We start from the raw sequence: 16,860 nt of genomic DNA on the forward strand, positions 1-16,860 counted from the left end.
AATACAGACACTGGGGGGAAGATAGGGGAGCGGGGGTGACGGGGGGAATATATACGACTATAACTATTGTGGCTTGATGTTATTTAAAGGCTTACAATGATGTACAGAGAATTTAATGAAGTTCCAATAAAACTTATTAAAAATTATTTGATTTTTACATACATTGTACTATACAAGGCAAAAACGCCCAGGCAGAGAGTGTGCCACTCCCCATCCAGAGGATAGTTTCTAATCAATCTGACTTATTACAAACTGTTTTGTATCATGTAATAATTTATTTCAAACATTAAGTCTCCTAAAGTGCAGATGAACTTCTGCATCATGAGCCTTGTCATATAACCATGTATTCTTTCACGTACAGAGGTATGCTTTTGATAAAATACCTCTTCTCCCCAATCCCTCTCTCTTGGTGTTCCCAAGGGTCTGTCCTTTGTCCCCTATTGTGCTCAATCTAAATCTGGTAAACTCATCAGATCCTTTGGCTTCCAGTATCATTTCTATGCAGATGACCCGCAAATTCCTCTGCCCTCCCCTGATTTCTCACCACCCCTCTTGACTCGTGTCTCTGACTGTCTCTCTGCTATTTCCAACTGAATGGCTGCTCATTTCCTTAAACTGAACCGGTCCAAAACAGAACTTCTGGTCTCTCCGCTCTCAAGTGTTACTACTCCCTTTTCTGTCTCCCTCCAAGTCAATGGCGCTACCACCCGCTCTACCTCTAAGGCTCACTGCCTAGGTGTTCTCTTTGACCCTGACCTCTCCTTCGCCCCTCATGTCCAATCTACCGCTTCCATCTCCAAAACATTGCACGCATCGGACCCTATTTAACACCTGATATGGCAAAGGTGCTTGTCCATGCTGCTGTCCTCTCTTGCCTTGACTACTGTAATCCGCTTCTCAGTGGTCTTACAAGTTTCCAACTTGCCCCGTTACAGTCTATAATGAATGCGGAAGCGAGGCTTCTCTTCCTGTCCGCCCACACCTCCCCTTTGTCAGTCCCTCCATTGACTTCCCGTAAGATATAGGGCTCAATTTAAGATCCTGACACTTGCTTACAAATCTCTACACAATGCTGCTGCCACTTACTTATCCTTACTAATACACACATATGTCCCATCTAGGCCCCTACGCTCAGCTGGAGACCTACGTCTAACCTCTGTTTGTACTCCTACCTCTGATGCTCACCTTATAGACTTCTCTAGGGCTGCACCGTTCCTATGGAATGCCCTTCCTCTCTCTGTTAGACTCTCACCCAATCTCCACCCATTCAAAAATAATCTTTGAAAACTTACTTCTTTAGGAAAGCATATTAAACTGAACAGCTTTCCCTCTCCGCACCCTGATTTCTCTCCTGAAACAGTCATCAAAACTCTAAGCCCACAATGAATACTATCCTAGCAACCTACTTTCCTACCCTTACCTTTTGTGTCACTAGACCCCACTCCCTCTAGCATGTAAGCTCATTGAGCAGGGCCCTTAACCCGTCTGTTCCTGTGCGTCCAACTTGTCTGGTTACAAATACATGTCTGTTAGTCCACCCATTGTACAGCGCTATGGAACTTGTTGGCGCTTTATAAATAATAATAATAATAATAATAATATTTTCACTCTCTGGCTTTGACTGCTGACATGATATGCAGTTTTTTTTTATTTTAATTTATAACAAAGTTTAAATAAAACTAGAAAAGTGAAGCAAAGTTCTATAAATTCCCCAATTAATTTGGAAATCAATGGATATCACTGTTGAATCCCTTGGATTCCATGGTGACTACACCACTTTTAGAGAATATCTATTAGTGTCACTTCAATAACTCTCCCAATGTAACCTTGATGAAGAATGTTAAGAGCACTTGACATACATTGGTTTCACACACTTATATATTTTGAAACGGTTTTCCCCAATCATCGCCTTTTTACAAGTTTCATTAAAAAATTTTTTTTAAAAAAAAGTGCTTGATAGCAGATTGATACAATCTTCTCCCTTGCAATTACAGGACAAACATTTAATTAATGTGCTTAAAGGGACACTATAGTCACCAGAACAACTACAGCTTATTGTATTTGTTCTAGTGAATATAATCATCCCCTTCAGGCTTTTGCAGTGTTTTTTTTTTTTTGTTTTTTGTTTTTTTTTAGAGAAAAGGCAGTGTTTAAAATACAGCCTAGGTATACCTCCACTGGCCACTCCTCAGATGGCTCTCCATGGAGAAGCTGAACTTTCCTCATAGAGATGCATTGATTCAATGCATCTCTATGAGTAGATGTTGATTGGGCAAACCAGAGTTTGGCCCTGCCCTAGCCCCACCTCCTTGACAATTTCCTATGGGGAAGCATTTGGTTGGCTGAGATCATCAATTCCAGGGGCAGGGCCAGTGCCTGCAGACCTGTGAAGAGCTGGAAATAAGGTAAGTTGTATTACCCTTTTAAAAAGGGTAAAGGGGGCAAGCCACCTAAATTGTGATTTTAACACTATGGGGTCAAGAATACAGGTTTGTGTTCCTGACACTGTAGTGTTCCTTTAAATACCTTTGAAATAATGAGCTCTGAAAAGTTGTGATATGGATTAACCTTCAAAACTTGATCATAGTTCTCCAATACATTTAATGGTTTATGTTAAACCAGCCGTTCCAACTATTTTAGTCTTTTGGACAATCCAATAAAACATGCATTCTACCCAATAGGTCACATTTACACATTTAATAACCAGTGCAAGTGAGAAAACACCATTCCTACTTTGTTGTCCTATCAATTAGACTCTACATTTCTGGGCCAAAATTATAACTAAGGCACAAATGAACACAATGAGTTAAACAAGTGGAGACATTTCCATTTTTCTGCAGGCACTACAGTTCAGTGCTCCACCCTTATCACTCTGCTCTCCACTTTTGTTTCAGAAAAAGGGCTCTTGCACTTGCAGGATTGTGTTCTTTCTGGCACCTAAACAATCAGGAAAAAAGCTGGCACTCCCTCCCTGGGACTATGTTCTGTACTGCTAAATGTTTAATTGACAATATCAGTACCGTGTTAATATTTGGCTGCTTGACCAAAAGAGAAAAATGAGTTTGGCATCTCATATCACAGCAACAGCCTCAAGATTTCCACGACAATATAAAGGAATGATTTCTACCGCATCTATACATTACCGGTAGACACCTGCTTGATTGTTTTGACAAACCTTCAAAAACAGATATATCTGGAGCACGGTTACCTATTCTCAACACTCACCTGTGCATGTTCCCATTAGTGGTGAAAGACTGCCCACACATGTTACATTTATAAGGCCTTTCTCCAGAGTGAACAAGCATGTGGCGGTCGAGGGAGCTGGCTGAACTCAGAGATTTTCCACAGATGCTGCAGCTATGGTCTGTCCCTCCGGTGTCTGTGTTATGCTTTAAATAAATAAATAAATCACTGACAATTCAATGTAAATAGGTTTCAAATTTACTTGTAACTGCTAGACTTTCAAAAATATTATATTATAGCATAATACATCACCAATAAAACAATATTTTTAAAGTCCAACGTGGCACATCAGCAAGCAGAGGTTCAGACAAATTAAATGGTTAATTTTAAATGTTAATATACAAATCTGTTGACTGATGTTTCATTACATTTCTTGCTTCTGTTGCACATAAACAAGCAATGATCATCAGACAACCTCTTCCAGACCAGGAAGAGCTAACACCAATTAAAGGTCTGGTCTCAACCCGAAAATCCATTCAAGCTATAAGTGGTTACCATTCACTTGATTTATTCTTATTCTTGTTAATGCAAACAAGCAACTGCAGAAAACTCTATTATTAAAGGGACACTACAGTCACCAGAACAACTACAGCTTATTGAATTTATTCTGATGAGTAGAATTACCTTCATGCTTTTTGCTGTAAACATCGTATTTTCCGAGAAAATGCAGTGTTTACATTACAGCCTAGTGATAACTTCACTGGCAACTCCTCAGATAGCTGTTAGAGATCCTTCCTGAGTCATGGCTGACTAAAATGCATCCAAACATTCAGTATCTCCTCCCTCTGCAGGCAGACACTGAACTTTCCTCATAGAGATTCATTGATTAAACACATCTCTATAAGGAGATGCCGATTGGCCAGGGCTGTGTTTGAATTGTGCTGGCTCTGCCCCTGATCTGCCTCTTTATCAGTCTCAGCCAATCTTATGGGGAAGCATTGTGATTGGATCAGGCTACCACTTCTGCTGATGTCAGCAGGCAGTGGGCAGGTCATAAGGAAACAGGGACAAGGCCAGCAGTTTCAAGCTTGAATACAAGTAAGATTTTACTACATTTACGGAGGCATGAGGGGACCAGGGGGCTAGATGGAGGTTTTAACACTATAGGGTCAGGAATACATGTTTGTGTTCCTGACCCTATAGTGCTCCTTTAATATGCAAGTTTTTCTTCATGCAAGTGAATGTGGGGGGGGGGGGGAAAGAACGACAATCACGGAGCAATTAGTGTGTGAAAGTCATATGTGCCCCTATGGTGTTAATTTCTCCCCCAAAACTACAGATGAATCAGGAGGAGATTATAATAAAAATAATTCTGTACGCCTCTGGTTAAGTATGTAATACACAAACTCATTAGACATAATATGTCTGATCTATACGTGTGCTGCAATTTGGAAACACATGTTTTTAACCAGATAAGTAAAAAGCACATTTGCATCATAATGCTGTTCAATTTAACCACATATTATGGTGACATACCACCATATAAAGAAAAAATTAAAATGTTGTTTGAATAAATTCGGTCTTGTGAAAACAAGCTTTTTAACTTGATGAGCATTAAAAAAACAAAATGCACTTATAAAGAGAAACATGTTGGTGATTTAATAAGACTAAGTTGAGCTGTGCCATACCTGACGGATGTGCATAGTTAGCTGATGCTGTGAATTGCAGACTTTCTCACACAAAGGGCAGGTGTATGATGATTTCTCCTCCTTTGACTCCTATTACAGAATAAAAGAAAAACAAATGCTGTTTCACCAGGCAATATGAGTATTACAAAGTGTTCAGTAACAAGGGTTATAGGCATACAGTGATTTTTTATTTTAAATAGAAATCTCTGCATGCATGTCCTAGGTTAGCTCCTAGCAAAAAACAGTTTGGGCCAATAATTGGTCTAATGGGCTCCTAAATCCTACATTTTTTTGTTAACTCTTGGTTATAGCTATTTTTTTGCTTTATTTATAGTTTTTTATGCTACAAAAGATTGCATATCAAGTCAAAAATAGCCACAAATGAACATGCTCAAAGTTAAGTCAGAAAACAAAAGTAAAAAAATAATAAAACAAAAAGTTCACTAAACCAGAAAATGACTAGAGAATTACACATTTTGGGAGCTAAGCTGGAAAAATAGCCAAGTTGGAGAATCTAATTGTTTCTAATCTGCCAATTTTTTCAAGAATATCTTACTAGACTCTGGAAAAAAAAATTAAACAGGAAAATAGTAATAGTTTCTGGAAAGGAGGTGGCCCAAATATGTTAGTCATGATATTTTGACATACTAACAATTCAATAAACAAAACAAAAAAAAAATCTTCAACTTATCCAAATTCATCTCTCCCTCCTTGAGCCCCAATTTTCTAGAAAATTATTTTGTTCGTGTGTACGGGAGTTTAATACAATAGAGAGTCACTGCAATACGACTCCTGTATTTAAACTACAACAAACGTGTTTGTGATTTAAATAATATACTTTGGTCTTGTTCTAAATTACATTTTCATTTACACAAATGGTTATAGCTGGGTCAGGAAGCTACCTAGAATGCCCCAGATTATATGTACCTCACACCACATGCTCTAAAATGAAAATGGCCTTTTTTGGTTATTTGGAGTTTTTGAATGTATGTACTTTATTTATAAATAAATATAATAACTACACCTTAGGTCTTTATATGCATGTCAGACACAGGTTCTAACCTGACCGTGCATATTCCTACACTAGATGTATTCAAAGGATTTTTTTACACAGGCATATTAAACAAAAACAGAGTGATTGGTGGTTCACCTTGAAATGAAGAATCACATAATACAAGCCCTGCTACAGAAAACTAATGTTTACACAGGGGTTTATCATTAACCATGCTTCAAACTTTCCTTAATACCAGCACAGTGTGGCTGCATACCATAATTTCAAATGCAAGGCTCATATGTTCACTACAGAGAGATAGAACTTCTGTTCCAGTTGTGTTTTTATGATATGATACACAGGCGGCATTTCACCAATATGGTGTGATTAATATGTTCAGAGATAACAATAACTCAAGATCCAGCATTAACAGGGCAAATTATAAGTATGAATAATCACAAACACAACCTAGGACAATATTCGGATGTTGGAAGTACAGGCATGAATACTAGGAGGTTACCTGTACAGGCTAGGGTATACTACAGCAATGCGTAGGAAGGTTTTGACATTCTCCATCAAATGGGGATGTCCCTTTAATTTGCTTTACAATGCATATATTATTGTACTATAGAGTTTGACCATCACATTATATATTTCCAGGATTTCTTTAAACCATTTAATCTTGGCATGAGTATTTTGGAGTTTTATGAACAAATATATTAAGCCTTTCCACACTGTGGTAAATACTGAAAGCATAGGAATCCTGGATCCTGGTCATTTGAGGGAAGGAATAATAAATAATCAACACTAAAAATATTAGATGTTACCCCCTTTTTTTTTTTTTTTTAAATGAATTAATGAATAAACCTCAGGGGGTTATTCATTTAAGTGAGAATTTAAAAGTTAATTCAAAGTGAATTACAAATGTAAGGTCAAAATAGTAAAACTGGAAACATTCTCCAAGTTAGCTATGCTTTCAGTTTGGCTACTTTGGTCTTAAATTCACTTTAAATTCTCACTCTAATAATAATCCTGTGAGTTTGAAAGAACACAATATCTTTACATTTTTTGAGAAAAGAGTAATATGGCCAGGTTTTGAGCAGACCGTTCAGGTGCTCCAATGGTGACTACATGCCCCTTATTGTGCTGCTGACACAATGTAACATCGACTCTGCATTTCATGTAGCCTAAAATCAGGTATTCTAGAAGTTAAGAAAATGGACATTGTTTGCAGAGAATAAAACATGCGCAGGTGGCCATGCATTAATATCAGCACATGATTAACCCCTTAAGGACCAAACTTCTGGAATAAAAGGGAATCATGACATGTCACACATGTCATGTGTCCTTAAGGGGTTAAAGGACCACTCTAGGCACCCAGACGACTTCAGCTTAATGAAGTGGTCTGGGTGCCAGGTACCTCTAGGATTAACCCTTTTTTTTATAAACATAGCAGTTTCAGAGAAACTGCTATGTTTATAATGAGGGTTAATCCAGCCTCCAAATCCTAGAGGCGCTTGCGTGCTTCTCACTGTGAAAATCACAGTGAGAGCACGCAAGCGTCCATAGGAAAGCATTGTAAATGCTTTCCTATGCGACCGGCTGAATGCGAGCGCGGCACCTGCCGCGCATGCGCATTCAGCCGATGACGTCGCGATCAAGATGGAGAGGAGGAGGAAAGCTCCCCGCCCGGCGCTGGAAAAAGAGGTAAGTTTAACCCCTTCCTCTCTCCAGAGCCCGGCGGGAGGGGGTCCCTGAGGGTGGGGGCACCCTCAGGGTACTCTAGTGCCAGGAAAACGAGTATGTTTTCCTGGCACTAGAGTGGTCCTTTAAGTATGTTTTCTGGACGGTCACTAACAGATTTGACATACCTGATTTCTTCTGCCAATCCGATTGGGAGCAGGAGATTTAGCTGGTGATTTAGTGTTTTGATGACTCCCGCTATTTTCAGAAACATTGTTTGCGCTCATCACTGCTGACATCATGGCATTGACAGATGACAAGTCATTTACTTCTGATCCATTAAGAAGGCCGACTGGTTTTAATGGCTCTGAAGTGCTCATAGGCTCTTGCTCTGCAAAGGAAAAAAAGAAAGAAAGAAAGAAAGAAAGGAACACAAATACTTGTTATTCTTGTGAAGTATACCTCACCAATAATAAACATTTAACACACTTCTGAATATTTAAATTTTTCATGTGATTTTCATTAACACAGATTTGCTGCTATGTAAGCCATTAAACACACACAATATATATATATATAAAATGCATTGGCAGAAATGTAGGCAGTGCCAGGGGGCAATCTTTACGAGATGCATTTAATTGCTTGTTACAGAAATATAATTAGAAAGATACTCTAAGCACCATAACCAGTACATCTTAGTGTAAAGGTTATGGTGCCAGGCATCATTTTTCTGTCAAAGCTGTTAAGCGGTTTATATATTAAAAAAAAAAATAAAAAAAAAAAAAAAGGGCTCTTCCAGCACCCAAAGTCCTAAATTGCGGCTGATATAGTGCGTTTATGTGTTATCCCTAAAAACAGGAAGCCTGCTTGACTTTGACAATAAGACACAGACTATTACACTATAAGAATAAGAATATATAAAGTACTTATTTCTGTTTCAAAGTAATTACCTCCATTTTCCATGGCCATGTTATCTAGATTAGGCGGTGTGACTTGCTTGATGTTTTTCTCTTCCAACGTGCTTTTAGTGACATCTAATATGGAGTCATTCAGAGCAAGGACTCTGGCTGTTGGGGTAGAATAATACATCTCAGGGTATCATCACACATACTTGGTGTACAACACATTTCACAGTTTCCAATTTAACAGAACAACTCTTTATAACAAAGCCTCCTGAGATCGATCGATAGATAGAAAGACAGATATAGTATTTTTTTTTTTAAACACATATAAAGTCGAGGGCAGGTGTTACAATGATTATTTTTTGGGTTCTACTTAAACATCTGTGCAGATTATTATTAAACGTGTAGCACTACCATCAGTTTTGACACAAGTAAATCTTCATACATATCCCACACTGTTCTAATTTTTAACATGCACATACAATATAGACAAAATATTATATGCTGTACGTATGTGTATATACACACATCTATATTACATTACATACATGTGTATTTATATGTACATGAATACACATACTAAGGATATTTTTTTCTACACCATCCCATTTAGTAAAACTGTGGAGGCAAGGAGGGAGTATCTACAAAACACTATGCCGAGAGGGCTGCTGGCATTTGGAGCTACGCTTCCATACAACCAGCTGGGGGAGGTGAAGAGCATAAAGTCAACTATACTTGGACTGTACCAAACTAGACTACACACTGAAAAATGAAGTTTTAAACATTTGCTAGTTTAGTTATATCTTATTTTACATTTCTTAGAATTGAGATTTGGCAAAAAATCCAATTACGATTTAAGGAGAAATAAAAGAGGAAAAAAATGAAACAAACAGAAAATAAAGATGGTTTCTTCATCAATAGTGAAAGCCAAGTATGCCTAACAAATGTAGTAATAATGCAACATGAGGCATTTTTTTTGAGCTATAAGTAACAAGTCATTGCAACCCCAACCCAGCTTGTTGTTTCCCATTCGGTAAAGAGCAGGAAGAAGTTTGCTCAATTAAATTTCCTTATCAAGGAAACACTGAGGGTATGCTGAGTCTATAAAACAGAAAAAAAATTCCCTTTTACAGCATAATCTCTCTTTCTTTTTTAGAATCTGAGCTTAATCAGACACTATGTGATGTTTTATACATATATTATCAACAGAGCGAGACTACACTTTGGTTTGCTGTGCTTCAGATCCCCTTAAAATTTTACTTTTTGCTTACTACGCTGTATTTGTAATTACAAATCAAGGATACCACTCTTTTTTCCTTAAGGAGCAATAAAATCATTTGAAAGTTCTCTCATCATAGTAAATGTTGCTACAGTGTTCTGATGCTATGTTTTGCACATCCTTTCAGCATCAGAGCTTTAAAAGCACAAGTCAGGGAAGAAGAATATGCTGGGACGGCAATGAAAGATGGGAGGAGTGAAAGGGAAGTGGTGCCTGACTACATTCAGCCGCAGCTCTGACTCATGGAGAAGATGAAACTACAGCACATTACACACAAAGTACATCTGCCTGTGGAGCCACAATAATCTTGCCTCCAGTTGCTGCTCATGTGTTCTTTCACAGACCACATGTAAGAAGGATCTTCAGTTGAGGAAAATAGGGAGAAGTCATAGCTATATAGCACACAGATTGTCCAGTTGAGAGTGAACATTATGTTTCCAACAGCTTTAGCAGCTCCAGCATACAACCTGTGTGTGCATTTGCTAAGACTCAGAACAAGTCAGTGAAGCAATGCAAGGATTAAACATCCTGGTTCCCCTAAGCAAGGGTGCCAATTAACCTAGCTGTGATGACACGAGCCTTTTGTTTTACTTGTCTAGAGTCACTTGTAGTAGCTCACAAAGGTGCCTTTCTGTTTCAGGTTTGTATCTGTTTAACTGATTATTAACTGTGTGCTGTAGACTCCCTGCTTGGTTTCTGAAAACAATCTTTGAAAAGATGATAATGACTACAAAACTTAAGTACTTCACAAAAGCACATCTTGTTTGTGAATCGGGATCTAGTACATGGTGAAACAAAATCACATTAAAAGCATTTACATGGACACAGCCTAAACTACTATGTGTGTGTGGAGATTGCTCTTTAAGGTTAAATTGCTATGTGCCACAAAGTTCTAACATATCATGAAAGGGCTCTCAGGAGTGCCCAGTGCCACTCGATATCCAAGTACAAAATAATAACTTCTAGAATGTTATTTGATAAATCTGTGACAATCCAAAAATACAAAGGTCTCAATTTAGAGCACATATATAAACAAATAATGAAACAGAATCAACTGCTCTCCAGCACAAATTACTGTTGGACAATTTCTGAAACATTTAGTTAATCTATTCCTTTGTATCTTAATACTGTAACTGAGTGAAGTATTCTATTGTTCTGCAAAACCAATCACTTCCTTCTGACAAGCTTGGATAGTAAAAACAGGCCACTTGGCAAAACAAATATTCAGTTAAAGTTACTCATTCATGGTCAGGTTAAATATCCGCTACTTTTGTTTCAGTATTGAATCATAAAGTTCTAAAGTTCATCCAGGTAGCTAATTATTCAAAAGAAATTGTGGGCACCACCCACTTAAGAGGATGCACATTCTTACAAAATCACAACACCAATTTTATCTCAAACTTCAGTGTATAGCACTTTCAGCTCACACCTGTGCTTCTTCCTGAATGAGCTGTTTACGGACACTGCGATTAAATGTGAAATCGTGTAGAAAGAACATGACTTAATGAACTAAGGAAGTTACACAGGAAGTATTTTCCAACTGACCTTCAACCACCAAGCTCCCTGGCTGTTGCTGGAAATGCTGAAACTGGCAAGGCCCGCTAGAGTAGTTTGCTGGCAGCATCCCTTTCACACCTCCTCCAGGACAGCACCAGTACACAGCAGCCTACAGGACAGATAGCAAGAGAAAAACATTGTTTTACGCCATGCAGAGTATACAGAGAGCATTAACTGACTAATGGAGATGAAGATTACTAGAAAGAAAAAAAGAAAAAATATCTGTCAAAAAAAAACAATCGGACTGCATAAGTAAGCTACAATATATAACATTTCAGTACATATACAATATAGGTGTGTGACCTATATACACACACATTCTTTGTATGCATTAAAACACACTTAAATTGGCACTCTAGACACCCAGACCACATCATCTCATTTACAGCCCTGCAATGTGTGTCTGTGGTGGCTGCTGGAGAGGGTGCTTGATGTTGGGGCACAGAAACAAGTTAGTTTTAGGAAATTCGTCTTTGTATTACAAACAAAGTGTTCCTTTCATCTTTGGCATTAATAATGTAATTATAAGTAATAATCTGATGTGTAAAGCCCAATTGAAAATACCCATCTACTAATGCTTAAGTAAAGCAGAGCACAAATAAACAAATGTATATATTATTATTATTATATTATTTATATAGCGCCAACAAATTCCGTAGCGCTGTACAATCGGTGGACTAACAGACACATAATTGAGATCAGACCACTGGACGTACAGGAACAGAGGGGGTTGAGGGCCCTGCTCAATGAGCTTACATGCTAGAGGGAGTGGGGTATAGTGACACAAAGGGTTAAAGTAGGGGAATTAAATAGTTTGTTAGAGAAGGGTTTATTGAGTGCTTGAAGGCGAGTGTCAGAGGTGGGGATCCGGGCAGAGGATAGGCGTAGGTCTTGGGATGAGCGCAGGGGTCTCGACGGGACATACTTGTGTATGAGAGAGGATAGGTATGTTGGAGCAGCATTATGTAGGGATAAATATGATAAGATTGTAAATTCTACATTGTGAACTTGTTTGTTTAAGCAGGGCACTCATCTCCTCTTCTTTCAGAATATCTCCATTTGTCCTTCAAAAGTGTTTACAATTTAGCCATTGTACTGCACTGTGGAACATGTTGGTGCTTTATGAAAAATTCTAAAAATTACATACTAAGCTGGTTGGGAGAAAGCACCTCATAACATCTTGAATGAAATGTATTTATCCTTTAGATGTCAATCCACTATACTGCCACCAGTGTGAGATAGAGATTTAAAAACAAAATAGCACAAGTGATACATTTGAGATAAACACATAATATATAAAGCCAATATATAAAGCAGATATCCAGAAAAAAAAGCTAGCTTGGATTGTCATGTGATTGCCAGAGGATGAAGGAATACATTCCTGAAGAATCTCTCTATGGACTTATACCATCAAAAAGGAAGGCACAGCGTGCATTCTGTGTACCTAGTGTAACTGGCAACATTTTTATCTGGCTTGCAGAATGGCTTCAATCAAGTAAACAGGTTGCATAGTTGAGAAATGATGGGAGCCGACATGATGTGTTAGTGTGAAAATACACAGGAAATGGCTGTTCCTTTCATCTACTGGAGTTGAAGTGGTCCTCTAAAATGTACCACACCTTACCAAACTCTTTTGTTTTGTGTAAATTGAGGATAGTAAGAGGGAGGTGGAAAAAAGAAGGGAAGGTAGTGGAAGATTAATTAAAAAATAATAATAATACACAAATAAGGATGCTACCAGGAGCTACTTTGTTTTTGTGCTTTGAAGAAAAGAAAAAAATATATAGATAAATTATTAAAAAAAAATAAAAAAAATAGCAGCACAGTGTGTGCACAAATGTGATTTCAATGAAAAGATCATGCATTCTGCACTTTTAGCACAATATGTCTAACAGATATGTATAAGTATACCTATAAGTATAGTACTATGCCACAATTTGAAATTATAAGCATTTAATGGAAAGAAGAAAATAAATGGACTGAACACAGACTGACTGTTTAGATGCACTGTGTTTTATAGTGTAGAGCAGGGCTGTCCAACCTGCGGCCCCCCAGATGTTGCTGAACTACAACTCCCGTGATTCGCTATTTCATTGAAAGAATCATGGGAGTTGTAGTTCAGCAACATCTGGGGGGCCCGCAGGTTGGACAGCCCTGGTGTAGAGGAATATTTTGATAGCCATATATTGTAAATGTTTCTGAACGGTAATTGGTTTTAAAAACTGTCTCAAGTGATAATATCATGGCCCGCCCTAAATAATCATCAACTAGAGATATTCATTGCTTTAATGGATGAATGAGAGGACAGATCTATTAGAACTGGCATAAGTAGTACAAGTATACTAGCATGGCATTTTATTAATCAAATTCAACCCAGCAGCTACTTTATAAAACATTAAGAGATAACAATGGGCCTTGTTGTTACTTGTTCTGTTTCTGTGTTCTGATGTGGAGAATTACATTGAATGGAGAACAAAATAAAAAAATAATAAAACATATATTAGGATTTCCTTCCAGAAATTAACACAAAGAATATATATATCACCCGATGTCAAATGTGCCAAGAAGGCAAAACAATGGCTAACCCTCACCTAGGCCCAAGCAAATTGTACAACAAACAGCAGCCCACTCCACCCTCCTCTTTCAACTATTATACAGAATAGTACCAGTAACGGCAGTTCCATCCGCAAACACAGCCCTGCCAAAAAAAAAATAAACTGCCTGAGAAAAATGAGTTGTCTGTAAATGAGGTTAGCTGTTAAAAAAACGGCAAAGAGATAACGGAAAGGGGGAAAAAATGGAAGGGAAAAAAAAATGAACACAAAAATGGAACAAGCCAACAGACCAAAAAAAAAAAAAACAAACAAACAAAAAAAAGCACTCCATCAACATGCACTTTGCCTCCTATGCCTGACAAGGAGAGCTAATGATTACAAGTGGGATGAAGCAATAGGTCCTATAAACCTGTTCCTAGCTCCGCTTTTTTTGTGTATCCTTGTAAAACAGACATCACTTTGATAAGGCAGCCTGCCCTCACACATTTACTGAAAGATTTCCAATATACAGAATTACGCACAGAGAAACTGCACACCTCACCTGCACAAAGTCACATGTACCTGTACACGCTGTATTTACAGAATTTGAATTCAAGGACAAAACTTGTCTTCTCTTTAACCTATTCAGCACAGAAGGGGTGTTCATGTACTCTACCACTCCCACAAACAAAATTAAACCATCATGGATCACATAGTCAAGCAGAAAACAGTACTTTCATTTCAATGATTTGTTTTATTTAGGCTTACTAAAAATATATCTAGCCATTTACTTGGCTAACAATTAAAATATTGAGATCATAAGAATCATGTGCAGTTTAAGCAGGAGGAGCAGATGCTTGTCTGCACGCGCCAATACATTTTACTTTCTATTTTTATGTAATTACACTATCCATGATCACACAGTGTATTCTATACTCTATGTGGATGTGTGCAGTATTTGAATTGTATTGTAATAATAATAATAATAATAATAATAATAATAATAATAATAATAATAATGGCAGTAGGGGGAGGAAAAGTGTGACGGACTAAAGTCATTCAATCAACCTGGCCAAGATTTGTGATGGGGTAAGTAAAGTTGTACATATAGTTTGAGGGCTGTATATTCTTTGAAATATGTGATTTCTTTACCAAGCCAAGCTTTGTGGAGTTAAGTTGAGGAATGTGTGAAAACCAGTGCTCACTGGGGAGATTAACACCCTGCACTTCAGCCAATCAGGATGCTACAGCCTTTATCAAGATCTTTTTGGCCAATAATCTGACAGAATGTTACACATAATTACAGTCACTATGATGAGTGAGAGTTTCAAAATGGTAAAAAACAAACCAAAAAACAGTATTACCAGTTAAGATCCTTTTGGACAGATTTCGAAACAGATTACACAGGAAGAAGTACAAGAGGCCAGGATTTAAGACGAAAAGAGAACCTCATAGTAAATAATCCTCAAATGAATCCAACCTAAAAAATCCCAATTCTTTTTTTTGCAAAGACTTCTCTGCCTGGAAATTAAAACAAATGGCTCTGATAACTTATAATATATAATGTACAAACCTGCTTTTTTAAGAAAAGTTTTCTTGAAAACTTACATGTTTTCACTTGCAGATCCACACTAATCATACTGCAAAGCATACACATACGTACACGCACATTAAAAACTTAACAATACAGAACTTTTGTACGAGATATTACTTAGTTCAACAAAAACACATTTGATACTGAGCGTTTACAGAAGGTGTTTAGCATACATGATTTCAGTATATATTGTTGAAAACTAGCTAATTTTACAGTTGAACAATATGCCACCAATTTAATGCCATGTATATTATGTGCACAAAAATATTTACGATGCTCTGAATATTTCTTTGTTATTTATTTGCACAGTGTAGGATGGACAAAATGCAGGTCTCCAATTGTTCTACAATAAGAACTCTCATGATGATTTGACAGCCTTCAGACTGACCAAACATATTGGGAGTTGTGGGCATGCAACCACCAGGGATGTTTTGCCTTACACTCACACGGAATGTAAAACATAATTATAAAAAAAAAAAAAAATGCACCTTGCCTAAAATAAATAAAAAGTAATACATAAAATTAAGTTAAAATAGCATATTACCTCTAAAAAGAAAAATATGGTAGGAATACAGTACACTACACAGTTTGTGAGGGGATTTAATCTGTTCACAGCTCCTGTAGGATATGGAAACAGGCTGCAGTGGAATGTATGTATATGTTGGGAAAGAAAGGCTATCTTCAGCTGCTGGTGTAGCAATGTAAAGATTATAAACTGGATTTCCTGCTTTTGTCAACAATGGTGCTGCTCTTAGCTAAAGGGGTCTGTTCAGCTGGTTTAAACATTACTTCCTTGAGCTTTGTAAAGCTGCCCAAATGAAGCATCTTCCCAGAAGCCCTTTCAGCAGTATGATGTTCTGGACACTCCCAGAGGTCAGGAAACTTAGGGATACTTAACCTTTCATTAGTGGAAACCAAGCAACTCCTCTCAGCAGCAGGCAAGCATCATGTGTTTGCGATCAGGGAATGATATTACAGGGACACTATAGGCACCCAGACCACTCCATCTCATTGAAGTGATCTGGGTGCAGTGTCCCTTTAACCTGCAATGTAAACATTGCATGGTTACAACTGCCTCTACTGGCTCTCTCCCAGACAGCCACTAGAGGCACTTACTGCTGTTTCATGGAGTTTAACTCTATGAACCAATGCTAACTTCCTCACACTTTGCATGTGGATCTTCAGCATCTTTAACCCCTTAAGGACCAAACTTCTGGAATAAAAGGGAATCATGACATGTCACACATGTCATGTGTCCTTAAGGAGTTAAAATACCAATAGGAAAGCATTGATTCAAGGCTTAAATGCGCATGCAGATGAGTTCCTCCTACCCCCTCCATTGCTGTCGGAGAAAAAAGTAGTGCAATCGCAGAGAACCTTGGCGCTGGAAAAAGGTATGTGAAAAAAAACCAAACCTTATTTTTTTACCCTATAAATCACTGGGCCAGA

General features: G+C 37.8%; 1 protein-coding gene across 2 annotated transcripts in view; it reads right to left on the minus strand.

Annotated features, from left to right (window-relative positions):
• RREB1 (ras responsive element binding protein 1) overlaps positions 1-16,860 on the minus strand; it is a 93,995-nt gene that overhangs the window by 40,094 nt on the left and 37,041 nt on the right. For both annotated transcript variants that reach the window (XM_063451757.1, XM_063451758.1), the window contains 5 exons: positions 11,272-11,392; positions 8,496-8,612; positions 7,734-7,936; positions 4,872-4,961; positions 3,226-3,389 (listed from right to left, as the gene is read on the minus strand). In XM_063451757.1, the coding sequence (XP_063307827.1) occupies positions 3,226-3,389; positions 4,872-4,961; positions 7,734-7,936; positions 8,496-8,612; positions 11,272-11,392 (695 nt within the window). The remainder of the gene's footprint in view (positions 1-3,225; positions 3,390-4,871; positions 4,962-7,733; positions 7,937-8,495; positions 8,613-11,271; positions 11,393-16,860) is intronic.

The sequence above is a fragment of the Pelobates fuscus genome, chromosome 4 (genome assembly GCF_036172605.1).
Source record: "Pelobates fuscus isolate aPelFus1 chromosome 4, aPelFus1.pri, whole genome shotgun sequence".
Lineage (NCBI taxonomy): Eukaryota > Metazoa > Chordata > Amphibia > Anura > Pelobatidae > Pelobates > Pelobates fuscus.